This window comes from Rana temporaria, chromosome 1, assembly GCF_905171775.1.
Source record: "Rana temporaria chromosome 1, aRanTem1.1, whole genome shotgun sequence".
NCBI classification, from domain to species: Eukaryota; Metazoa; Chordata; class Amphibia; order Anura; family Ranidae; genus Rana; species Rana temporaria.
The window spans coordinates 239,198,519-239,225,948 of NC_053489.1; the positions used below are offsets into that span (position 1 = coordinate 239,198,519).

Here is a 27,430-nt window from a genome sequence, read left to right on the forward strand (position 1 = left end):
CAAACATATACGCCACTCAACTTAACGTAGCGCGCAGCGGAACCTCAGCTAGGCCCGTGTGGGCAAGTACTGTGGGCACCAGGTGGTTAACACCTCATACCTGTCGTAGACTTATCTTTGACAGGCCCACTTTTTTGTCATCACATGTCCGCTGCACACCTATAGGATGCAGTAGATCATCTTGGTCCCACGGACCCGCCCTCCCTTTTCCAATTTTCAGAGAAAGTACCAGAGAGAAGAAAGAAAAGCGAGAATTCGAGCAGCTCCCATTGCCAAAGTTGTTTTTACACCACTTTAGGGGAGCAGCTTCTTTAATATATTTATATTTTTATTACCATAGCGCAGAGTTCTCTATTCATTCATTATTATACACCCCCCACACAGCTCCCAAGGACAGCAGGGGAGTAGGTGGAAAGGATACAGCACAGGGGGGGGGGCATGGGTAAAGGAGGGGGGGGTACGGGGAGGCAGTTCGCGAGCAGGGGTTTCCGTATCTATCTAACCCGTCGCAAGGCCTATCAGTTTGGCTAGTCAGGTCTATCCACTTCAAAGAGTGGTTCCCAGCAGGAAACTTTAAGGGGTTCCCCTGAGGGCCTGTCCCTCCTCCTGAGTAGGTAAAGATGTTCCATAGTTGCCAGGTGTTGGAGTATGACTCGTGCCTATCCTGGTTTGTGAGAATTAGGTCTTCCATCTCTTTAATGTCATCCACCTTCCGTAGCCACATGGCGACGGACGGTGGATGTGGATACTTCCAGCAGAGCTGGATGCACGCCTTGGCTGCATCCGGGAGATGGCGAATGACTGATTTTTTGTAGGCTCAGGTGGGGTATCATTTGCATGTAGTAGAAAGTATGCTGGATCATCAGGGATCGGACTTCCGTAAATTTTTGTGAGATTCGCCTGACCTCTGACCAAAAGGCCAGCAGGCGCGGGCACGACCAGAGGACGTGAAGCAGTGTGCCTCTCTCTGTTTGACATTTGCCAGCAGAGTTCTGACGTTGTTGGGAAGAATTTATTAAGTAGGGCCGGGGTTCTGTACCAGCGTGTTAGGATTTTATAGTTAGTCTTTTACCGGAAAACGTACACTGTAGGTCGCGCTCCCATTTATTAATGCACAGAATTTGGTACCCCTCCGCCGGCGTGATCAGTATGGTATGTACGATGGACAGGGCGTGCGGCAATGTGCCCGAGTCCGAGCACAGCTCCTCCAGCGCCGTAAGAGTGTGGTTTGCTGTAGCGGGGGGCGGTATAGTGCTCAGGAAATGGTTGAGCTGGCTGGCTCTCATTAAGTCTAATTGATATGGTCCCCCTGGGTCCGTCGACTCCGCCAATGTTTTCTGTTTTCCAACGTCCCTCTACTCTAAAGTGAGAGGCCTGGAAAATTCCAGAGTCCATCAAAGTGCGGAATTATTTCCAAATCAGACAATGTGATTGTCTGGATTTGTTTCAACATTTTGTCTCTCATAGTTGAGGTATACCTATGATGACAATTACAGGCCCTTCTCTCATCTTTTTAAGTGGCAGAACTTGAACAATTGGTGGCCGACTAAATACTTTTTTGCCCCACTGTATGTTGATTCCAGCAGCTTCACCTTTTCAAGTTTTTTTCCTTATATCAGATAAAAAAAACTTGCGTCATTTAAAAAACAAAATGTATTTCCTCCTTGGAGCTTCCTTTTTTCTAATTGTTCCTTGGCTGTGCTGTTATGTTACCATTCTCTTTGTGCCACCAGGACCTACGGAGGCCTGTACTTACTCTACGTGCAGCTGTTTAGAGTGCCACAAACACAGCCAGTATGAAAGAAACACAGCACAAATGCCTCTCCTCAATAGTGGCTCTGTGTCCTCCAGCTGTGTGCATTGCAATCTGAAACGGCTGCACGTAGAGTTGTAGCAGCAGGAGCCTGCATGTTGCAGAGGCACACAGGACTCCATAGGCCCAAGGGGTACAGAGGAAACAGGATTATAGTGTAGGGTGACCAGGCATCCGCAGTTTCAGGGGACAGTCCCCGGACCAAGTCTGTCCCTGGTTTTGTCCCCGGATTGGATTTGAACAAGGGCTGAGGCAATTTCAAAGATAGTCAGTGCAGAATAAAAAAAAAAAAAAAAATCTGAATTACACCCCCCGCTCTGCCACTCCTACTAGCTTAGGGGGGGGGTGTATTTTTTTCCATTATCTGTGCCCCTTTCTGATGATCATGTGCTGGTCGGAGCGGACGGAATATTTCTTCAGTTTCAGGTGCATGCCCATTCAGCTCCGCTCACATGTTCTTCTGCCTTGGCTCAAGTCCCAGCCAGCCGCCTGCCTGCTTATCTCCTTGCCTACCCTGACAAAGTGATCTTCCTCCGCACCCCAACCAGTAGTAGCCGGGGCCCAGAGAGTAAGACTTGACAGGCTGTGAGGCGGGCGGTGACAGGCAGAGAGTCGCTTCAATTCCTCCATTACTTGTAAAAAAATAAAATTTGTCCCTGGATTTTATTTTAAAAATCTGGTCACCTTAGAATAGTGGCATGTCCAAGGTACTTGTTTAGACTGTCATAAAGAAGCCTTTAGTTGTAATTTAAAATCGCTATATATACATATTAACCACTTAAGGACCCATTCACGCCGATATACGTCGGCAGAATGGCACGGCTGGGCACATCCACGTACGTGGCTCTTTAAGCCCAGCCGTGGGGTCGCGCGCGACCCGGTCCGAAGCTCCGTGACCCTCGCGGACCCGATCGCCGCTGGAGTCCCGCGATCGGTCCCCGGAGCTGAAGAACGGGGAGAGCTGTGTGTAAACACAGCTTCCCCGTTCTTCACTGTGGCGCTGTCATCGATCGTGTGTTCCCTTTTATAGGGAACCACAATCGATGATGTCACACCTACAGCCACACCCCCTACAGTTAGAAACACAAATGAGGTCATACATAACCCCATCAGCGCCCCCTTGTGGTTAACTCCCAAACGGCAACTGTCATTTTCACAGTAAACAATGCATTTTAAATGACAAAATGACAATGGTCCCAAAAATGTGTCAAAATTGTCCGAAGTGTCCGCCATAATGTCGCGGTCATGAAAAAAATCGCTGATCGCCGCCATTAGTAGTAAAAAAAAATAAAATAATAATAATAAAAATGCAATAAAACTATCCCCTTTTTTGTAAACGCTATAAATTTTTCGCAAACCAATCGATAAACGCTTATTGGGATTTATTTTTATTTTTATTTTTTACCAAAAATAGGTAGAAGAATACATATCGCCTAAACTGAGGGAAAAAAATTATGTTTTATATATTTTTGGGGGATATTTATTATAGAAAAAAGTAAAAAATATTGCATTGTTTTCAAAATTGTCGCTCTATTTTTGTTTATAGCGCAAAAAATAAAAACCGCACAGGTGATCAAATACCACCAAAAGAAAGCTCTATTTGTGGGAAAAAAAGGACGCCAATTTTGTTTGGGAGCCACGTCGCACGACCGCGCAATTGTCAAAGCGACGCAGTGCCGAATCGCAAAAACTGGCCGGGTCCTTTAGCCGCCTAAAGGTCCAGGTCTTAAGTGGGAAAATTATCAGCATTGGAAGCAGCATAGAAAATCATAGTGCGTGTACAGTGCTTCTACCATTCTTGTTTGTAGCATATAGAAAACTGTATTGGAACTGCATCAATTACTTTTTTTGCTGCTGGACAAAAATTATGGCTGTCAGAAGTAATGTGGGTCCCTATGACAACCATTCCCAGCTGCTCATTATTTGACCTGAACCAACAAAGTGATCAAAATGCATGCTGCATTTTCACACATCTATATTTGTTGTCACATTTATGTGTGAAGAGGCAGAAAATCTTGTTAAGGCATGCCAGAACTTGTAGTCCCAGAACAACTTTTGGGCTGCAGTTGACTACCTGTGAATGGCTAAAAATAATCTGTGTTTATTAAAAAAAAATGTAGCATACCATATATATCAAAATATGTATAATAACAAGCACATAAAAGCTGCATTGTACTCTTCATAAATTTTTTGGCGAACAGAACATAGACCTTATTTGTTTGCAGCTTGCCTAGGTATTAAGAGATCTTTCAGCAACCTTGTATTTGCTATTAAAGTATATGTAAACCTGATCACTGGAATCTCAAACTTTAACATATTAATGTCATTACAAAAGTACATTTTATTATTTTTAAATCTGCTGCTTTTATTTATCCCGGTTTATGTCTATTCGTGTTAATTTTGTAAGGGTAGGGTGGTGGTGGTTGTCACATGCTCCATGTGTTCCCTATTAACTCGGTGGGTGCCAAGTGTGGGTCACAGGGGACTACCACAGGGTGGGTTTTTTTTCTTTTTCATACATCATGGGACACAGAGTCAGGCTAATATTCATTACCTTCTGGGTTATACTTCATCATCAGGTGAATGGACACTGGGAGATCAAAGGGCCAGATCCACAAAAGGGTTACGACGGCGTCTCTGCTGAAACGCCGTCGTATCCCTGTTTTTATCTATGCGGCTGATTCATAGAATCAGTTACGCATAGATATCCCTAAGATCCGACATGTGTAATTGTTTTACACTGTCGGATCTTAGGATGCAGTACCGCGGCCGCCGCTGGGGGCATTTCTCGTCGTAAACCAGCGTCGGGTATGCAAATTAGCACTTACGGAGATCCACAAAGGTTTTTCCCTTCGTAAAGTCGCCTTAAGTGTTAGTTTGCCGTCGCAAAGATAGGGCTGCTTTTACAAAGTGTAAAGTTAGTACACCATGTAAAAGTATACCCGTCTTTCCCGCGTCGCTGTCAATTTTTTTTACATTTTTTTATTTTTCCCGCCGCAACTCTTTTTTACCCGTCGTGATTCACAAAACCTCGGCGCAACGTAACTTCGCGCAAAGCACGTCGGGAAAATAGCGTCGGGAGCATGCGCAGTACGTCCGGCGCGGGAGCGCGCCTAATTTAAATGGGACTCGCCGCATTTGAATTGGCCCACCTTGCGCCGGACTGATTTAGGATACACCGCCGCAAATTTCCAGGCAAGTGCTTTGTGGATCAAGCACTAACTTGGGCAATTTGCGGCGGTGTAACTTAAATAGAAAAAGTTACGTTGCGCCCGCTGTTTGTGGATCTGGCCCTAAGATCTTTAGACAGGGAGTGACCTCCCTATATAACCCCTCCCATACAGGAAGCACATCAGTTTTTTACCAGTGTCTACAAGGTATATGGCACGGGTTGTTGGAGCTCTCTGAGCTCCAGGTCTCTACTCCCACAAACGGTTCCAAAAATGAATCAAGGGATTGACCGCTCGGTTCCATTTGACACAGGCTATGTGCTTGGAGAAATGGTACCCGAGCCTCGCAAAGAAGACTCTTGATCCGGCAAGGTTTTGCCTGTAATGTGGCCTCTGGACACTACAGCACTTAGGCATTTCCTGCAGGGTGCTGTACAGGTCCAAGGGAGTGGACTCTAAACATGAAAGGGTACCCAGTCCTTGAAGGTCCCTTGTGACTGGAACCCACCATGAAGGGTTAAGATTGGGCCCTTAGTTTCTAAGTGGCCCTGCACCTGGATGGGTAAGTGAAACCGCTTTATTATTATATTGTGGGTGTCCCAGTAATTGTAACGATCAGTCAAGCTAGCTGTGGGCTGGACACCTGTGTGCGGTGACCATACGGGCGAGTTTTGGGCTAGCTGTGGGTGTTTGCAAAGTGTAATTTTTATTTTCTCTGCTTGTGTCTGGCTGTGTTTTTATCTCATCTGTATGATGGCGCACGATGGTATGCTTTTCCATTCGGTTCACCATGGTTCACGTGCGTTCGCAAGTGCACAACTGTATTTAGCAGTTGTTTGTTTGGCGGCCATGGCACACTCGACTTCACTGCACATGTGCAGTGGTTTTTATTCTGGCGCACGAAGATTCGCGTCACACGCAAATACAGCTACGTCCTTTCGCCGGGACAGCACACATGCTTAGAACATCTTGCTGCACACTCAGCTCATTTAAGTTGTGTAAGCCAAGCATGTAGTGTTTCCTGAAGGCAGCTGTGGGACACAGAGCAGGCTCTGAACAAACACTCGCAGTGGTTCATTTCTTCTTCCCCGGGTCACGTGAGTCACCAGGTGTTGCTTGGCAGGTTAAAGGTGCTTAGGATTGTTGCATAGGGGCTTGGTGAGCCCTATTAAAGGGGCTCCCTTCTAAAAGGGTGTTGTCACACACACCCAAGTACTCTTTGTTTGTGGCTATTAATGTCTTCCAAAAAGAGGAGTGGGACTAACTCTACAGCTGAAGGGCACACCTATGTTATCAGTAGTTCCTGATGAACTTAGTCCTATCCCTAGTGTTGTATCCCCTGAAGGACTAGAGGCTTCCAGGCAAGCTGAGCCGCTGCACCTATCTGGTATTGTGCCTATAGTCAACGCTGCTGCTTCACCCTTTATCACTAAGGATGAACTATCCTCAGCCCCATCCGGGTTAGAGCACAAGATTGCTGGCAGGATTGCCTCCATTCCTCAGGGTGGCAAGAAGCGTGGCAGATCCCCCTCCCTGGAGCCTCCTAGTTTGGAGCAGGAATGGGTTGAGAATAGGGAAGAGCTAAAAAGCTCAGGATTCCGTCGAGTGCCCGGCAGATGAGTCTCCTCCCGAGCAATCTGGACTAGAAGCTATCCAGCTGATGTCTGCCTCAGTCGCAGAGGCCTTTCATCCAGACCATGACCGAAATGGTTCGTTCTGTCTTTAAGTTGCCTCTTTAAAAAAAACAGAGGTGACTGAGCCCCCCTGGTCCTCTTGGATCTTTGAGGCCTCTTCAGGCCGCACCGACTTTCCCTCTATACCCCCTGTTGGAACAGGCAATGTATGCCGATTGGGAACATCCTGATAGGACCTTTATGCCTCCTAAAAGGTTTTTCCCTTTTTTTATATCCCTTGGATGAAAGATTTGTTAAAAAATGTAGCTTGCCAGCAGTAGATTCAGCAGTCTCTTCCATAAATAATAAATTAAGTTGTCCGGTTGATAGTGCACAGGGCCCGAAAGACCCTCTTGACAAGAAATTTGAGTTATTATTAAAAGCCTCCTTTTCTTTGACCAGTTCAACTATTTAGCCAGCTGTTGCAACAATTGGTATTTGCCAGTCCGTAAAGGTTCGGATCAAAAGGCCTAATAGGCTTAACCAAGAGGATGATCTGCCTGAAGGTAAGAAAGAAATTCCTTGAGCTCTGTGTTTTGCGGTTGATGCTTTGAAAGGATTCAATACAGCAACTTTTTCGTTTGGCTCTCAGATCTGTACATATGCGCAGACTTTTATGGCTTAAAGACTGGTCAGCCGAGCTTCCTTGTAAAAAGTTATTAGCAGGCTTCCCTTCTTTTTATGAGAATCAGTGATCATTTGGATAAATGTATCCAAAAGATTTCCGGAGGGAAGAGTTCTCTACTTCCTGTGAAGGAAGCACCAGACGTCCCTCATTTAAAACTTCAGAGACTGCTTCCTCAAATGTCTCAGCGTCAGGGCAGTTCTGTTGCCGGCAGGGCGCTAAGGCAAGGGGCAAGTTCAGGGCCAGAAAAAGCCCTGGGTCCAAAATTCTTCTAAACCCAGCACTAAGCCCTCCTTTTGAGGGGATGCCCCCACTCCATGGAGTGGGGGGAAGGTTCCTGCATTTTGCTGACATTGGAAAACAACAATTCAGGACGAACGGATCACCTCAATTATATCTCGCGGTTACAGGCTGGAGTTGAGGGGGAGGCTCCCCCAGAGGTTTTTAAGATCCAGCGTTCTCTCGGATCATTTCAAAAGAAACGTATTGCTTCAAGCACTACATTGTCTAGTGCATCAAGGAGTAATTGTAGAGGTTCCAATACTCAAAAGGGTCACAGGGTTTTACTCAAACCTCTTTACGGTTCAGAAACCAAGTGGGGACACCAGGCCCATTTTGGACCCAAGACCCCTGAAGAAGTATCTAACCATACAATACTTTCGGATGGAGTCGGTCCGCTCAGTAGTAACCTCCAGAGGGGAGACTTTTTAGCCTCTATCGAAATAAGACGCGTATTTACACATACCTACTTTTCAGCCTCACCAGAGGTTCCTACTATTAGTAGAGGTTTTCAGTTCATGGCTCTACCCATAGGTGTGCGCAGCCGATTGCATTAGGGTGTGCACCCCAAAATGCAAACACACTTGCGTGTGTGTGTGTGTATAAATATATAGGGCAGTAGGGCAATGGACAGCATCAGTTGAACAGTGGACGATGTCAGTAGTTTATTTTTCAATTAAGTTTTTACAATTGTATTTTTTATAATATTTTTATACAATCATTTTTATTATTATTTTTTTTTTTAGGTGCTCCTATGGGCGGTTTTGGTGAAATATTAAGGGTCTAAACAGGCCCCTGATGTCTCACTTTTTAAAAAAAGAAAGGGACCGGGAACAGAGATTCCCAGTCCCTTTCTCTGCAGCCAAGCAGCGGGGGAATCTGCCCAGCACAGGGTGATTTGGGTGTGCTTAGGCACACCTGGCACACCCTGTGCGCACGCCTATGGCTCTACCCTTCGAGCTGGCTACAGCCCTCTGGGTATTCACAAGGGTCCTAGCACCAGTACTGGACCTTTTAAGGGCCCAAGGGATTCTGGTACCTGGATGACCTCCTGCTCAGAGATCACTCAGTACAGGCTCTAGAACAGGGCATAATATACACAGTACAGGTATTTGAAGAGCTTAGGCTGGATCATAAATACCGAAAGGTCCACCAGCTCAAAATGTAAAGTATCTAGGTTTGATCCTAAACACGGTCCAAGCAAGAACATTCTTGCCACCCATAAGGATCTGCACCCTGAAGGATTAGGTGCGTCAGATAAGGGGCACCAGACAACCCTCCATTCGGCTATGCATCAGCCTTCTAGGAAGGATGGTATCCTCCTGTGAGGCAGTGCCCTGTGCCCAGTTCCATTCCAGGCCCTTACAACAAAACATTTTCTTGGCTTGGAACAGGGGAAGAAAAGCCCTGGATTATCCAATGTGCTTATCCCCTCCTGGCATCCTTAAAGGGGTTGTAAAGGTTTGTTTTTTATTTTCTAAATATATTAATTTAAGCTAGTGCATTGTTGGTTCACTTACCTTTTCCTTCAATTTCCCTTCTAAATGTTTTTTTTTTTCTTGAGTTTTCTTTGTCTGAATTTCTCACTTCCTGTTCCTCCTCAGTGAGCTGTTCAGTAAGCTGTTCTAAATGACTTTCCACCGCTCAGATGATGGTGGAAAGTTTACTGAGGAGTAGGGGTGCAACGGATCGTGACCGATCCGCGATCCGTACGGGTCGGCCTGTACGGATCGGCACAGTTTGCGATCCGCGGAACGCACCGCCGCCGCGGCCTTAGGAAAGGCCGCGGCTTTGGCCTACCTCCGGAGTGGTCGGCCATCTTGGTACACCTGGCGGTGCGCGCTGACGTCATCACCCCTCTGCTCGTGGAGCTTCTATTCTACGAGAGCGCGCAAAGCAGTACAGTACAGTGAGTACTGGCTTTTATTATGCCTAAACTATTGGCTAACTAATGGTAATGGCTATTATTACTAATATGTGGGGGCAATGTTACACTAGTACTACTGGCTATTATTACTATTGTCATGTGGGGGCAATGTTAAACTACTGGCTATTATTACTAATGTGGGGGCAATGTTAAACTACTGGCTATTATTACTATGTGGGGGCAATGTTAAACTACTGGCTATTATTACTATGTGGGGGCAATGTTGCACTGGAACAGTGATGGTGATGACGAGTGGGGGGCAATGGTGGACATTACGTGATGAGTGGGGGGCTGGGGGCAATGGTGGATTGCGGGATGCAGTAATTTCAACACAAAATGGAGCTTATTTGCTTAAATACAGTATTTGTAAAAAATAAAAGTGAAAATCAGAGGTGTTCTGTCACATTAGCAACCATGTGAGGTCAGCAGGTTTGCTGCGGCTTTTAAAAATTAACATTAAACAGTCCGTCAGATTTCCAAATACTGTATTTAAGCACATGAGCTCCGTTTTGTGTTGATCCGAAAATTATCCGATCCGTGACTCCTAATCTGAGGATCGATCCGATCCGTGAGTTTTTTGATCCGTTGCACCCCTACTGAGGAGAAACAGGAAGTGAGAAATTCAAACAAAGAAAAAAAAAACATTTACAAGGGAAATCAAAGGAAAAGGTAAGTGAACCAACTATGCACTAGCTTAAAGGAACCTATTTAGAGAATAAAAGACAAACCTTTTACAACCCCTTTAAGCCTAAATTGGTGGCTTCAGGATCAGAACCTGCAAAAAGGAAAATCCTTCTCCCAGTAACTTGGAGAGTACTGACTACAGGTGCCAGTCTCTCAGGCTGGGGAGCGACCCTAGATGGGCTCTCAGCCAAGGGGAAATGGTCGAACAGAACAGATCCTGCCCATCAACGTCCTGGAATTAGGGGCAGTATGTCTGTCCCTACACTCCTGGACGGTGGAGCTTCAGGACTACCCTATCATGGTTATAATATCACTGTAGTGGCCTATATAAACCACCAAGGCGGTACCAGGAGTCATTCAGCTCTGAAAGAGGTGAACTACATACTTGCCTGGGCAGAAACGTATGTGTCAATTATATCGGCAGTCCATATCCCAGGAGTAGAAAACTGAAATGCAGATTATCTCAGCCACCAGCAGATCTGCCCCGGGGGAATGGTCCCTACACCCAGAGGTGTTCCAGGAAATTTGCCAACATTGGGGATGGCCAGAGGTCGACCTACTGGCATCCAGATTCAACAACAAACTACAGCAGTTTGTCTCTCAAACAGGAGATACTCTGGCAATTGTAGCAGATGCTCAGATAGTTACATGAAGCCAGTAATCCCTGGTTTATGCCTTCCCTCCGATTCCTCTCCTTCCACTTTTGTTGCGCAGGATTCGGAGAAAGGGGGTCCCAGTCATTCTGGTGGCACAAGCCTGGCCCAGAAGGCCCTGGTTCCCGGAGATTGTCAGACTGACAAAAAAACGGAACATGGACGCTTCCACAGCGCAATGATCCACTGTCTATATTCCACCCCAATTTACAGTCTCTACATTTGACGGCATGGCTATTGAAGCCAGGGTGTTAAAGGAACAAGGCATCTCGGGACCTGTAATGTCTACCCTAGTCAATTCTAGAAAAGCTGTCACTAGAAAGGTCTATCATAAAGTCTGAAAGACTTATTTTGGTGTGAAGCCAAAAAATGGCATCCACGAAAATACGTGATTGGGAGAATTCTCTCCGTTCTACAGTCCGCTGTAGAAATCAAATTGGCTTTGTGTACAATCAGAGGTCAAGTTTTGCCCCATATTCGTATACTTCCAAAGGCCTTTAGCCTCCCATTCACTGATCCGAACCTTTATGCAGGGGGCAACTCGTTTGCTTCTCCCATTGGGTCACCGATGTGTCCTTGGGACTTGAATTTGGTGCTGTCTGTACTACATAAGCAACCATTTGAACCTATTAAGGAATAGAGGTTGACCGATATAGTTTTTTCTCTGGCTGATGCAGATGCCGATATTTAGAAATTGGGGCGGCCGATATTTTAGGCTGATTTAAAAAAAAAAAAAAAACATTCAGCCACTCCACTCCTTCTTGCTTACTCCTGTCACTCTAGCACACACTTGATGTCCTTAGTACAGATGGCACTGGTTTGCACTTGCAGGTGGCAATGGTCGGTGGCACTGGTTTGGAACTGACAGATGGCACTGGCAGGTGGCACTGATTGGCACTGGCAGGTGGCACTAGTTTGGAACTGACAAATGGCACGATTGACACTGGCAGGTGGCACTGATTGGCACTGGAAGGTGGCACTGGTTTGGAACTGACAGGTGGCACTGATTGGCACTAGCAGGTGGCACTGGTTTGGAACTGACAGATGGCACTAGTTTGGGACAGATGGCAGTGGCAGGTGGCACTGATTGGCAGTGGCACTGGCAATTGGAACTGGTTGGCACTGGCAGGTGGCAATGATTGGCGGTTGCACTGGCTGGCAGTGGCGGGTGACACTGGTTGGCAGTGGTGGGTGACACTGACTGACAGTGGCGGATGACGCTGGCACTGGTTGGCACTGGCGGATGACACTGGTTGGCACTGGCGGGTGGCATTGACAGATGGCACTGATTGGCAGCGGCACTGACAGATGGCACTGATTGGCACTGACAGATGGCACTTATTTGCAGTGGCACTGACAGATGGCACTGATTGGCACTGACAGGTGGCACTGATTGGCGGTGGCACTGGCTGGTGGCACTGACTTGCTGTGGCACTGGCTGGTGGCACTGATTGGCGGTGGCACTGGCTGGTGGCACTGATTGGCACTTACAGATGGCACTGGCTGGTGGCACTGGCTGGTGACACTGACAGATGCCGCTGGAGGCACTGGCTGGTGGCACTGACAGATGGCACTGGCTGGTGGCACTGACAGATGGCACTGATTGGCAGTGGCACTGACAGATGGCACTGATTGGCAGTGGCACTGGCGGTGGCACTGACAGATGGCACTGGCGGTGGCATTGACAGATGGCACTGCCTGGTGGCACTGATTTGCGCTGAGTGTGTGAAACTGACAACAGAGAGGAGAGAGCTGTCAGAATTGAGCTTGATGTGGGGGTGGGACACAGCCGGGGTGGGCAGGACCCAGCAGCTAAATTACACCAGGGCGGGACCCTGCAGCTAAATTACACCAGCCAATGATTGGGCTGCTTTAGAAAGGGGGTGGGGCCACATACACATAGTGGCCCGCCCATCCCCGACATCGAGCTGACCGCTCCTCTCTCTCTCTCTCTCTCTCTCTCTCTCTCTCTCTCTCTCTCTTTTTCTCTCTCTCTCTCTCTCTCTCCTCTGTTACATGTCAGTTTTACACACTCAGTGCGGTGCATGATGCTGCCAGAGCCGCTGAGTGTGGAGAAGGGAGGAGGAGCGACGGTCAGTGTAAAATATCGGCCTAATTTTGATAATAATTGGCCGATGCCGATTTATCAAAAATGGCCAAATATCGGCCAGCCGATATATCGGTCGACCTCTGTTAAGGAAATTCCATTAGACTTGCTATCATGCAAGCTAGCCTCCCTGATGGGAACTTACGTTCAACTCGAACATCAGGCTCATCCCCAATCATTAACTGTGAGGGAAACACTGCCAATAAATTTAAGAGATCAGTGACCATGGAATGTTCATTTTGCATGCAACAATTATTAGCTCCAAATACAGAAACAAGACACAAATGTCTAGAATAGTGACCTGAGTGGGTGTCTTTGTTTTGTGGACTTCTATAATGACACAGTGATCAAGGAATGGTCCATGAATGAAAGATCTGTAATCTCTTGATTTTAAAAGCATCTTTCTGCATAGAGGCATTTGCATTAATCCCATTACCCTCCCATACCTGAATGGACACACCCTACTGTGCAAATATATTGTCCAGCACATGCCAAAAGACGCATACGATAGGAAATTAAGACCTAGAGATTAAAGCCAGTTTGAATATATAATGCCAGTAGAATATAAAATTGTTATTTCATCTAGTTGACACGTTCTAATCCTGTTGAAGAATGCTGTCATTCCCTGCAGTTATAGTGTGCAGATTTCAGTACTCCCTTGTTAACCCATCCTTAATATAGTGGAACTTGCAAGCAATAATGCAGATGTGCTTCCTAGCTGGTTATTGTAATATGTCAGTCATTTGGATTAATTTATTGACTTAATTTAGAATTCCAATATCCCGTCTATGCAAATGATACTCTATTTTACATCTCCCAATACCCCTTTCTTGTATCTCATGATCCTCTCTATTTGCGGTCTCTGCTTTATGTCTTCATGCTACTTTAAACCAGTTATCCATAAATGGAATGCCATTTAGCGCTTGCTCTACTTAGCTGCAGGGATGGACTGGCCATTGGGACTACAGGGAGTTTCCCGGTGGGCCGATGGCTCAGTGGGCCAGCTTCAGTGACAGCGGACCGCTGCCCCCCTCCGCTCCTCTGTCTCTCCCTTCCCGCAGTGCTCACCTCCTGTCCCTCCCCGCAGCGCTCACCTGGGGGCAACAGAGAAGCAGGGGGAGGACCAGAGGAGCAGGGGGGATGACAGAGGCGCATGGGGGAGGGGACAGACAGCCGACTCAACAATTCTGCCTAATCTTGTCCCATAAGGGGGGGCACCGAACTGATTCTTTGCCCCGGGTGAAATAATGTCTAGCTTCCCCACTGGTACTGCCTATAAAAGTACCAGTACCAGCCGTTCTACTCTAATAAAGTAGAACGGCTAGTGGCTAGTGAAGGGGGAGAGGGGGCTTGGGTGGCCGGGGGGGGGGGGGTGAGAGTTGTCCGGCCGCCATGGGAGAGACCTGTCAAAGTGGGCCAGTCTGGATGAAGTCCAGGGCCAAATTTTTGTCCCAGTCCCTCCCTGCTTAGCTGTCTGAAAAAATGTTTCTGTTGACAACGCTCAATAACCCCCTTAAGCAGGTCATTCACTGGTAGAATTTCTTTAATTTCTTTTATGAAGGTACATTTGATTTTCTAATGATTAGTAAGATCAAATCGACATTAGTTTTTGCCCACAGTAACAAGAAAAGGCAGGATGGAAAAGTTTTTTCTTGCCTGAATTTCTAACTGAATGTTTTTGTTTAAAAAAAAAAAAAAGTACATTCACCCCAAAACTGAATTTTAAAAGCAAACAAAATTATAAAGTACTGTACTTTCAAACAACATTTGTCAAGTCAACATTTGTACTGATAAGAATTTTTGTGCGAATGTTCACCTAAAAATCTATTATGCCGCATACACACGGTCGGTCGTTTTTCGGCATTAAAAAAAACGAAGTTTTTCAGCATGTCCAAAAAACTATGTTTTTCCAACTTCATTAAAAACGATGTTGCCCACACACCATCAATTTTGAAAAATGATGAACAAAGCGCGGTGACGTACAACACGTACGACGGTACTCTGAAGGCAAAGTTCTATTCGCCTTTGGGCTGCTTTTAGCTGATTCCTTGTTAGTAAAAGACGATTCGCGTTTTTTTGTCTGTTACAGCGTGATGAATGTGATTACTCCATTTTGAATGGTAGTTTTACCAGAACGAGCGCTCCCGTCTCATAACTCACTTCTGGGCATGCGCAGGTTTAAAATGTAATTTTAGCCCACACACAATCATTTTTTCCACCCCATATTTTTTTTTTTTAAAACGACGTTTAAAAAAATGCAGCATTTTTTTTTTTGGTGGTTTTTCAGAAGCCGAAAAACGATGTGAAGCCCACACACGATGATTTTAAATGACGCTTTTAGAAACGTTGTTTTTTTTCATGCCGAAAAACGACCGTGTACACGCGGCATTAGGGTATGGCCAGCTTTACCCCCAAGCTTGTTTTTTTTTTTTTTTTTTTTTTTTTAAACATACCCTGCATCCAAACCTCATTCACACATGAAAATGCTAAAATGCAAATGCATGTACTTGTGACATAAGAAATACATAGAGAGGAAAGTAACACACTATAGTGAGAACCAAGGGATTATAAAAAAGTTATACAGCAACATTAAGTCTAATGCCGCGTACACTCAAATTTTTTAAATTGGTCGTGAAAAACGGTCGTGTGTAGGCTCCAGAGCATTTTTCTCGTTGTGAAAAACAGTGGTGTGTATGCGGCATAAGTCTAAAAAAAATAAATAAAAAAAATAGTTTTTATTAATATCATGTGTTCCATCTGCTTCTGTCTTCTCTTTTAAAAGAATTTGTCCTCCCTTCATTCCCAACTCCCCAAGTATTCATTAAAGGGGTTGTAAAGGTTATTTATTTTTATTTTTTAAATATGTTTCTTTAAGCTAGTGCATTGTTGGTTCACTTAACTTTTCCTTTGATTTCCCTTCTAAATGTTTTTTTTCTTTGTCTGAATTTCTCACTTCCTGTTACTCCTCAGTAAGCTGTTCAGTAAGCTGTTCTGGCTGACTAACCACCGCTCAGATGACGGTGGCAAGTTTACTGAGGAGAAATAGGAAGTGTGAAATTAAGACAAAGAAAATAAACATTTAGAAGGGAAATCGAAGGAAAGGGTAAGTGCACAATGCACTAGCTTAAAGGAACCTATTTAGAAAAAAAAAATGAACCTTTACAACCCCTTTAAGAGTGCCGGCTTTTCCATTCATAGAGGTTTTATTATATATAGCTGAGATTAATAAAAAGAGGGTCTATAAATGGCGAGTGGATGATTGAAAGGTTAACCCCCCCCCATTCACCTCCAACCTGTACTACCAACTTCTATAAATGGAGGAACTAGTGGGATGGGCATAGCCTCGGGCACTCTTGATGAGTGCTTGTCGAAGCTCTGTTGGTGCCATTGACCCCTGCTACACTGAAAGATTGTGCTTTCTTGGGGGATTTGGAGGAGACAGCAAAAGCAACACATAGCATTGATCGTAAGTAACATCCCTTGTACCGTATACAGAGTTTAATGGGTTCAAAAAGAATTTCTGAATGGCTGAAATTGCATCGCACGGACATCGCATGTAATTGGCACTGCAGTGTGGTGTGAATCAGACGCGATCTCACAGAGTGTGCTAGTGTGAACCATCACTGAATGTAAAAAAGAAAAAAGGGGGATGGAAAACACTTGGGCCCCTTTTACACGGGTGCCTCCATTGGATGGAATCCGCTTGCTTAGTGCCCTGCTGAGCAGGTGGATGACAGGTCTGTCTCCACTCACTGTGCAGAGCAGAGACAGACACAGTCCTGAGTTCCGCTAGTCCGTTTTCATCCAATCCGCCAGACGTAAAGAAAATAGGACCACCATCTGTCCTGGATTTTGTGGACAGGATCGGATCAGATAGCGCATGTCAATGGACATCCGCTGCTCCATACGGGCGAATAGAGGGTTCGATCAGGTCAGGACAGGCGGAACTGATCGGACAGCCTGTGTGAAAAGGCCCATATTGGAGTACTTTTGTCTCCGGCATTTCTGAGAGTTGCGGAAGTGTCAGTAAGCCCAGGTTTACACAAGGGCTGCAGGAATGAAGCTGTGTGAGTTCAGCTGCACTCGCACAATTTCACTCCCGCTGGTAGTCCCGATTTCGGCAGCGATTACAGAGACATCTGTGCAGGTTTCTGCACAGATGTCAATGTAAATCGCGTGCCGAAAGTGCAAAAAGTACTACAGAAATTACCTTTTGAAATCGGTGCAGCTCCGCACCAATTGGGACGGTGTCATTGCCGGCACTACAGCGATTAGTGCTATAAAAATGCACTGATTATTGTGTAAATGTCACTGGCAGGGAAGGGGTTAACACTAGGGGCGCTCAAGGGGTTAATTGTGTTCCCTGATTGTGTGTTCTAACTTTAGGGGGAGGAGACTCACTATAGGAGATGACAGATCGTGGTTCCCAGCTTATTGGAACTCGCAATCTGCACCTCCTCTCAGAACAGAACAGGCGTGTGTGTTCTGAGAGGACACACACGTCCTTGTTCTGCCTCTTGTGTCCACTATCACTCGTGGCCGGCCGGTTGTGACCACCAGTCACGAGCATGGCCCCCCCCCCCACAGTGCAGCGTGCGTGCGCCCGCTATCCCGCTTAAATGAACCGACGTACCTAATAATAAACAGTTTTATGCTCTGCATGTTTAACCCTCAACACCTGGGTGGTTTGCCTCACAATTGGGGGGTTATGGGCTGGTTATGCCGAGTCTGTCGGCTGCGGGTGCGTTTGGAGGACAGGAGACGCATGTCAGGCGGAGGTGCCAAGCCAGGGTATCCAAGATCGGATCAGTGAAAAAATGATAGCCCGATTCAAATTCTGAGCTAAAAAATAGAGCTTTTTGGTCTAAACTCCACTTGCCGTGTTTGAAGGAAGGAGGAGGATGAGTACAACCCAAGAACACCATCCCAACTGTGAAGCATAGAGGTGGAAACATCATTCTTTGGGGATCATTTTCTGCAAAGGGGACAGGACAACTGCACCGTCTTGAGGGGAGGATGGATGGGGCCAAGATCTAGCGATACATGGCCCCAGCAACCTCTACGTGTTTTGTAAGTAGGAAAATCGGCAGTGTATCAAGTACTCGTTCTCCCCACTGTGTGTATGTGTGATACACACATATATATATATATATATATATATATATATATATATATATATATATAATGTGTGTGTGTGTGTAATATATGCTGCAGGCATCATTCAGATATTACCACTTCAACCTAAGGATGTCCTTGGGTGGGAAGTAGTTAAGGCCTTTGTTTAGGTTGCCCCCATGTGGCTTCCCTGTCCTTCTCCTGTGACTCCGAGGGACATTATTTTGGTTCTATTGACACTTCAAAAAATGCCCTTTGAACCCATCAGCTTTTTAAGGCTGTCATTTGGTCTTCTGATCACATGTTCTTTAAGTTCTACCCGGTGGATCTTCAGGCCTCATCTGATGCAATGTGTACTGTTGCCCACCCCTTAGTTGGACTGCACTGGGACATCCCAAAGGTTTAAGACTTATTGTGTCCCTTAATGGACACAAAAGTAAATTTGATTTTTGTACTCGCTGTAACAAGCTTTTCCTGGAGTCCATGGGTAGACAGATCTCACCCATCTGTGTTTATGATCATGCTCACGGTACTGCTATGTTTATTAACTAAAGATCTGGTTGTTTACATTAAAAATCGGTAACCGTTTATTTGCGTGAATACTGAGTACTGTCCAATAGTGTTTTGAGTTGCAGGACCCTTTACATTTTCAGGAGAAGTTTTGGGATATTTATTTCTTCCTACTCCAAGATGTAGTGCTTGGATTGAGAAGAAGGAAACACCCTGAAAGCCTGTGCTGAAAATGTAATTGGTAATGCGCCTTAAAAAAAAGTATCAGGTTTTTGTTGTAAGTGCACTAATACAGCTCCAACCACCTTTGAGTAGAAATGAGGAACAGAATGGACTCTGAACATTTATCAATTTCAGCAAAACAGACATGCACTTCTTTATGCAGGTATACTCCATTCAAGCATACAGAGCTCGCAACTTTTACTTGCGTACACCAGGCCATGCTAAAGTGTTTCCTTTTGTCACCAGTAACCTAGTGTTCTGGGAATACCATTGTAATTCAGATTTTGTATCTCAAGCATACGCAGTGTCGCTCATTTAATTATTTTTGAAGGCGCTAATTTTGTATGCCTTGGGACATCCCTACTGCATATACAGTATGCACATTCTTTTTATCTATATTAAGAGTAACACGCGTTCTATTTTGTTATCACTCATTTTAAAACCCCATTCTATCAATGTTACCAAGGTTATAAAGTAATCTTGACTAGCTAAATCAATTATGCAAGAGATGCCTATCTTGGTATGTATGTTTTTCTTCATACACTGCCACCAGATGGTGATGGAAAAATAGTCCAAGACGACAAAACAAGCAACAAGATGGTAAACATGTAGGATATACTTGTTTTTTTGTCTTCTTTATATGAACATTTATCAAATAAAATGCTTATTTAAACACAGTTTTTAATTCCCCCAGACAGAACCTCCCTGCAGGGAACTGCTAACAGAATGATCTGTATGCCAAAACTCTGCATTTTATACATCCAGATGGGTCCTCCCTTTCTTTCCTCACTCACCCACTCTCTCTCCTTGTCCTCATCAGCACTCATTATTTAATTAGAAATCCTAATTAAAAAAACAGCTGATGATAGCTGGTGGGAGGCAGAGGAGGTGTAGAGACAGGCAAAGATGTAGATGATCTAACACATTTTGAGAGGACTGGAAACAAAATTCCATTTTCATTTTGTATGCGATTACTTAAAGCGGTTGTATAGTCCCAGAAATGTTTTTTTTGTCACCTGTAAGGCAAAAGGCATAATGAGCTAGTAAGCATCGCATACTAGCTCATTATGAAATACTTACCTTAGAACGAGGCATTGGTAACTTAGGACAAGGAAGTTACCGCTCCAGGTGGGTATGCTGAACAATCAATGACTTCTCAGGAGATCAAGGGTGCCGGAAATGCACAAGGCAAAATGTAGAGGCTATGAAATGGACAGCCGCACTCCAAAAAAACTTTTAGGTTGTCTTTATTATAAAACTACAAAATACAGCAAAAATGGGGATAGCAGCCTACGCGTTTCACACTATAGATCAGTGCTTAGTCATGGCTAACATGCAAATAAAACACACTTCAAATATATGTGATCTCTACAAAAGACATGTGATCAATAATGACCACTTGCAAGTGAGAACCAATTAATGAAAGGAACTCCCAGAAGTGAATCAATAAGTGTTATCACATGTACACATGAGGGTAGCCTAACAATACTCTCACTGAAAAAGCACACCAAAAAACATAAGTATAAAAAGTGGAGCTGAATGTAATATATATATGTGCAAATAACCCCTAACTTCAATTGGTAAATATATATGTGAACATGCATAAAATGTGCAATGATTGATATATGTTATTACTCCAGTTACTGGAGCCACATCATGTATATGTAGCAGCAACAGACTGTAATAATATGTAAAATATTATAATTACTAATGAACCAAAAAAAGGGGGGAAATAATTCTATATATAAAAAATATAACTTACTTGGTCCACGCCGAGGTAGCTGACATGTTGCCTCGGCGTGTCTTCCGGGTATCGCGGCTCCAGTGCTGTGAGTGGCTGGAGCCGTAATGTCGTCACCCCCGCGCTTGCGCGCGGGAGACTTCTTTCCGGCAAGGTCCGGCGTCTGCCGAGCCGTCAGCTGAGAATCCCCTGTGCTGCAGTCAGCGGCTCATTGCGAGGCAAATATCTCCTAAACTGTAAAGGTTTAGGAGATATTTTTTTTCACCTACAGGTAAGCCTTATTATAGGCTTACCTGTAGGTAAAAGTACAAAAAAAGACTATACAACCACTTTAATGTTCACACTTGTGAGTTGCTACTGCAGGTAGCATGTTATTTCAAGAGCTGGTGATTTTGGTTGGTGAGCTTTGAGGCTTCTAAATTCCTGTTGCCCTTTACTACAAAGTGCCATCTCATTGCTTCCTATACATCAAGTATCTGACATACAAAATGGATACATTTTTAACCTATGCAGAACATTTGACAGAAATGCTGTGCTTTCTAAAGTCACCTACCTGTCCTTAACTCTGTCTTAATGAACTGCAGGCTAGAATTCTAATTAATAATACATGAATAACAGCCGAAGGATAAATAAATATATATATTGTAATTGTTTACTGTATGTTTTTTGTGTGAATGGTAATGGGATGTTGCTGATAATGTGATTAATGACTCATAAAAAGGTTATTATTTTGTGCAGCAGAAAGTCAACCATACACAGCTTGGTGTGGGGAGAATTTATCACATTGCCAATCATTACATCTGTGGTTTTGACAAAGCATGTCTATAGTGTGAAACACGTCAACCTACCTGCATTTCCCCTGCCTGTACTCATCCAGTGCTTTTAATATTTATGCTTTAATAAAGACTTTTCTACTTTACTCTCTGTGGGGGTGTGCTGCAGATCCGAAGATTCTCTGTTCCATGTTTTCTGCTGTAGTGACAGGGCGTGCACCCCACCTCACAGAAGCAACATTGGAGTGTTACCAATTTTATCACCTGTGAGCAGCTGTATTTGTTTCGCCAATCATTACATGTTGCAACTTTTTTCTGTTTACCTTTGATGCATTATGAAACAAAGACACACTATATTGTCAAAAATATTGGACGCCTGCCTTTACACGCACATACATTTTAATGGCATCCCAGTCTTAGTCCGTAGGGTTCACTATTGAGTTGGCCCAACCTTTGCAGCTGTAACTGCTTCAACTCTTTTAGGAAGGCTGTTCACCAGTGGTGGCCTGTCCATACGGGGAGCAGGGGTTCCCTCCTAATCCATGCACTCGGCCCCTAATCTACATGCAGGCTTTAATTTCTTTAAAAAGAGTGGGCTCGGGGCGCAGAGCACTGTGGCCTAAGCCCACCCAGTTGTGTGACAATAGCGAAATAATTCTTGCTTTTGTCTTCCTGAGTGTCTTCCCAGCCAATCAGAAAGCAGGGAAGGGCAGGTTTCGGGTATCTCCACCTTCCCATCCATGTTCCCATGGGGGGGGGGGGGTTGGCGTTGGTTTGCTGCCCTTCAAAATATTTGGCACCACCCGCCACTGCTGTACACTGGTGCGCAGTTATTTAAAACAGGGAGGGGCCAACCCCAAACTGTTCCCACAAAGTTGGGAGCATGAAATTGTCCAAAATCTCTTGGTTTGCTGATGCTTTAAGAGTTCCCTTCAATGAAAGTAAGGGACCAAGCCCAGCCCCTGTAAATTAACCCCACACCATAATCCCCCCTCCATCAAATGTTTTGGGCTGCTTGCCCTTTTTTATTTTTAAGGTAATGGTCATGATTTTGCCAGTTCAAGTCTTCTCTTCTGTTTACTTACTCCTTTTGGATGTCCACATAACTGTCACCTAGACATGGCCATTTCCTATTGGGTGGTCAGTGGTGGGTCCCCTCAGGAGAGAAAAGAGACTGACCTCAAAACAAGAGAGATGGCAGAGGACTGGTGGTCTCGGGCACCATCACAGTGCTGGAATTAAAGGTCTCTCTCACTGGAACTGGCAGCAGAGAGGAACTGTACAGGGCACTTGCGTATAAATGGTTTTACCAGGTAAGGGGGGGGGGGAGTGGGTCAGAGGGGGTGAAAGGGAGGTTTGGAGAAACCATAGTTCTTGCCCAAAGTGGGGCTTTGAGATCCATTGTTTGTGGTTTTAAAAAACACTATGAATAAATTTGAATACCAAAATGTGACGTGTGCAGGATTGGATTTTTTTTCCAGTCTACTGCAACACAATCGCTTGTGTACAGTCATGTGAAAAATAAGTACAACCCATAGAAATTGTTGACTTTTTTTTTATTTACTTTATATTGTCAAATGTATTGGGACACGCACATGAATTTTAATGGCATCCCAGTCTTAGTCCGTAGGGTTAAATTTTGAGTTGGCCCAACCTTTGCAGCTATAACAGCTTCAACTCTTTTGGGAAGGCTGTCCACAAGGTTTAGGAGGGTGTCTATGGGAATGTTTGACAATTCTTCCAGAAGCGCATTTTTGAGGTCAGACACTGATGTTGGACAACAAGGCTTGGCTCGCAGTCTCTGCTCTAATTCATCCCAAAGGTGTTCTATCAGGTTGAGGTCAGGACTCTATGCAGGCCAGTCCAGTTCCTCCACCCCAAACTCGCTCATCCATGTTTTTATGGACCTTTCTTTGTGCACTGGTGCATAGTCATATTGGAAAAAAAACAAACTGTTCCCAAAAAGTTGGGAGCATGAAATTGTCCAAAATCTCTTGGTATGCTGGCATCTTAGGTGCTCCATTCACTGGAACCAAGGGAATCATCACATACCGCTGATGAATGGAAAGAAGCCGGCCGCAGTGGAGGAACTTCAGAGCGAGGCCTGGAGCGCAGTTGGTCTGGGCAGGCGAGGAGTGGTGACGTCACTGGCAAGCGACACGTTTCGTGAGCGTGCAGACTGCGTGTGACGTGGCAGTCGCGCTCCTTCATCAAGCTGATAGATAGGGGTGAGGAGCTAAGTTTATATTATGGGAAGGGGAGGGGCTGGGGCGGGAGTAGCAAGGTGATGGGCGGAACATGTGTTTACAAGGGACGGAGCAGTCTGTTATGTGCCACACAATGCTGGGGTTTATGGCGGAGACATAAGAGGGCTGGAGATATATGGCGCTGGAGCGGGATACACACTAGGCATAACGCTGTAACAGACACCATATGTTGCTGAACAGAAATAAATAAATATAAAAATAAATATAATAATGGTGTAATTAAAATGGGAAGGGACCCAGGGCGGGGGGGGGGGGGAAGTAGTGGCTATTTAGATGGGAGGATGAGGGTAATTATATTAAAAAAACTGTTAGTAATAAATAGTAGGGGATAAGATATAGGAACATTTTATATATATATATATATATATATATATATATATATATATATATATATATAATGTATGTATGTATATGTATTTGAATATAATGGAGGGGAAATCTACTATAATGATGGGGCGGTCAGTATGGTTATAATGGGAAGAGTAAATAGGGGATGGATGGGTGAGAGGGGTGATAAAAAAGTTAATTAAGCAAAGGGAGAAAGGGAAGGGTGATCGGTCTGTAAGGACAAATATTGAAGTCATGTGACAGTGACAATACGCGTCAGACACTAGGACACCGGAAGTGACGTTTGCACAGTGTGAGCTCGCTGCTCGTTTCTGATATACACTGCATTACTGTTTTAAATGTGAGTACCCTGTTTGTTATATGTTTGAATAAACCGCTCAGTGTTTAAAACATATTACACTAGAGAGCTTCCTCTATGATGTTTTCTCTACCCTGCCTGGTGACACACTTTGGAGCTGTCTTACCTTGCTGACCACCCAGCCTGGAAGGAAGCCTTAACCCCCTAGGCGCCACACTACTGGAAGGACAGATAGGAGTTATCCCCTCTACCCCCAAGTGATTCCATTGGTTTTATTGAATGCTGCTTACCTTGCAGCCGTAAGGTAATTTGCTAGCCCACCTTCGGGTGTCACCATACACTGAAGATTCACCAACAAGTCACCTTGTCACCTGCTGATGTCATTTGGCACCCAGCACTTCACTCGCACTTTGCAATTTCTTTTGATTAAATTGAATTACCTCTTGGACTGAGTCGCAGTTGCATCATCCATCATTGGTGTATATCAGTTATGTTCAGTCATTCATGTTGATGGGAGCATAACACCATCCTGCGATTTCCTCTGCGACTGCATATATTAGCTTTATGTTGAGATTTTATTTCTGCACCCAGCACTCTACTTGCACCTTGCAATTTCTTCACCTCTTGGACTGAGTCGCAGTTGCACCATTTACACTTGGTAACAATTGGACAATCTTGCGGTTCCATTCACCATTCATATGATGTGATTTTACTTACATTATACAGTCACCTATTTGTATGTATTTGCACTCTTATTCTGTTCACTGTTTTATTCATCCATCATTGTTGTATATCAGTTATGTCCAGTCATTCATTTTGATTGGAGCATAACGCCATCCTGTGATTTCCTCTGCGACTGCATTTACTATTATCTTTACGTTGTGATTTTATTTATGCACCTGAGTCACCTTATCTGCACTGTTTGCACATTCATTCAGTACACCTTTGAATGCACCTTATCTTAGCATTTATAGCGATTTTTATCTTTCAGTCAGTCTATTTGCATATTTGCACATTCATTTATCAATTATAATATTTTGGTTATTTAACCACTTAATGACCCCTTCACGCCGATATACGTCAGCAGAATGGCACGGCTGGGCACAATCACGTACCTGTAAGTGTCGCTTTAAGCCCAGCTGTGGGGTTCGCGAGCGCGCCGCCGGCCCGGTCCTAAGCTTTGTGACATCGCCCGCGGGACTGTGCAGCTGGTGCCAAGAGGTTAAAGGGTCTGCACCCACCGGTCTCCTAACAACCATGACTCATCTGCTGTCAGCGGGGATCCATTGCTGACCTCAGAATGTAAACAAAAAAGCCAACATTATTACAAAAAAAAAATTGGCATGCAGTATTTTACTCTAATTGAATTGACCTCAGAATCTTTTGATGACCATAAACTAAAATGATCAGGTTACAATCGTTTTTATAGTTTGACTAAGCAGGGGTAAGCACAATTCATGAAGGTAACAATATCCAGCAGTTTTTTAAGCTGACATTTGATTGCCTTTTCCCCAAAATCCTTTGTCTGAAGGTTCCCTGGATCAGTTTAGGAGACTGTCAATAAATATCTATGGGCACAAAGGGTTGACAGTACTGAGTTTCTGTTGTGCCGATTTGTCAATGTAGCAGATAGTTCAGCAATGACTAAATTGAGTTAAAAGTGATAAGAATTGTTAAAAAGTAACTAAGCTGGACAGTATGTAGCCATTGCAACTGAATATTTGATCCTTTTTTTTTCTTCCTCCCAAAGGTCAGGCACCAGTGACCCATACTGCATAGTCAAGGTCGATAATGAAGTTGTGGCACGGTGAGTTAAAACAAAGATTCTGAAATACTATTGTTTTGGTGAATCAAAATATGTACCGTATTTATCGGGGTATTGCGCGCTACGGCGTATAGCGAGTGCCCCTAATGTGGACCTGCATTTCTGTAAAAAAAACTTTTTTTTATAATTTTTTTTTTAAATCTGCATAGCACTGATGTATCCCACAGCATTTTACGGAAAACCGCTTAAAGCCCAGCTGCAGCCTAAACTTGTGGGCGTTTTTTTTTTCTTTTTTCTAGTGTATAGATAGATAGATAGATAGATAGATAGATAGATAGATTTATACCCATGTCAGACCTTTACTACTGTCTGTGACCCCATTTGGTGGTTTTCTCCTTACTTCCTGTCAAGAACAATATCACTCCACTAACTCAATGGCAGCTAGCCTGCAAAAAAATAAAAAAATTAACCCTGCCTAATAAAAACAAGGGATTTAGTTTGCACACATTTTGTAAATATATGCGTAAGCTGCAGCAGCCCCGTCACGGCACCCCAATGTACTGCACTCCTAACACTGGAAACCCAGCAATAGCTCAATGGCGGCAGCAACATTTTCTAGTGTGTCCCTTCACCAATTAACCAACAGTACAAAGAAATGGCAACCACCCCTACAACTGAAACCAACAACAAAAAACAACTGTGCTACACCCAATATAATGGCAAAATGAATTCATTAAATGCGCCTAACAATAATATACAGTATGTCACAAACGTTGGTACTCCCCTCAAAATAACTCAACACACAGCCATTAATGTCTAAACCATAGGCAACAAAAGTGAGTATAACCCAAAGTGAAAAATGTCCAAATTGGGCCCAAAGTGTCAATATTTTGTGTGGCCACCATTATTTCCCAGCACTGCCTTAACCCACTTGGGCATGGAGTTCACCAGAGCTTCACAGGTTGCCACTAGAGTACTCTTTTTTACTCCTCCATGACGACTTCATGGAGCTGGTGGATGTAATAGACCTTGTGCTCCTCCACCTTCCATTTGAGGATGCCCAACAGATGCTCAATAGGATTTAGGTCTGCAGACCTGCTTGGCCAGTCAATCACCTTTATCCTCGGCTTCTTTAGCAAGGCAGTGGTCATCTTGGAAGTGTGTTTAGGGTCGTTATCATGTTGGAATACTTCCCTACGACCCAGTCTCCAAAGGGAGGGGATCATGCTCTGTCTGCTTCAGTATGTCCCAGTAAATGTTGGCATTCATGGTTCCCTCAATGAACTGTAGCTCCCCAGTGCCGGCAGCACTCATGCACCCCCAGACCATAACACTCCAACCACCATGCTTGACACACTGGCCTTTGTACTCCTCACCTGGTTGCCACCACACACGCTTGACACCATCTAAACCAAATAAATTTATCTTGGTCTCATCAGACCACAGGACATGGTTCCAGT

General features: G+C 44.5%; 1 protein-coding gene across 3 annotated transcripts in view; it reads left to right on the forward strand.

Moving 5' to 3' along the window:
* Positions 1–27,430, forward strand: part of RASAL1 (RAS protein activator like 1) — a 162,234-nt gene that overhangs the window by 15,079 nt on the left and 119,725 nt on the right. For all 3 annotated transcript variants that reach the window (XM_040351928.1, XM_040351929.1, XM_040351930.1), the window contains exon 2: positions 25,956–26,012. In XM_040351928.1, coding sequence (XP_040207862.1) covers positions 25,956–26,012 — 57 coding nt within the window. The remainder of the gene's footprint in view (positions 1–25,955; positions 26,013–27,430) is intronic.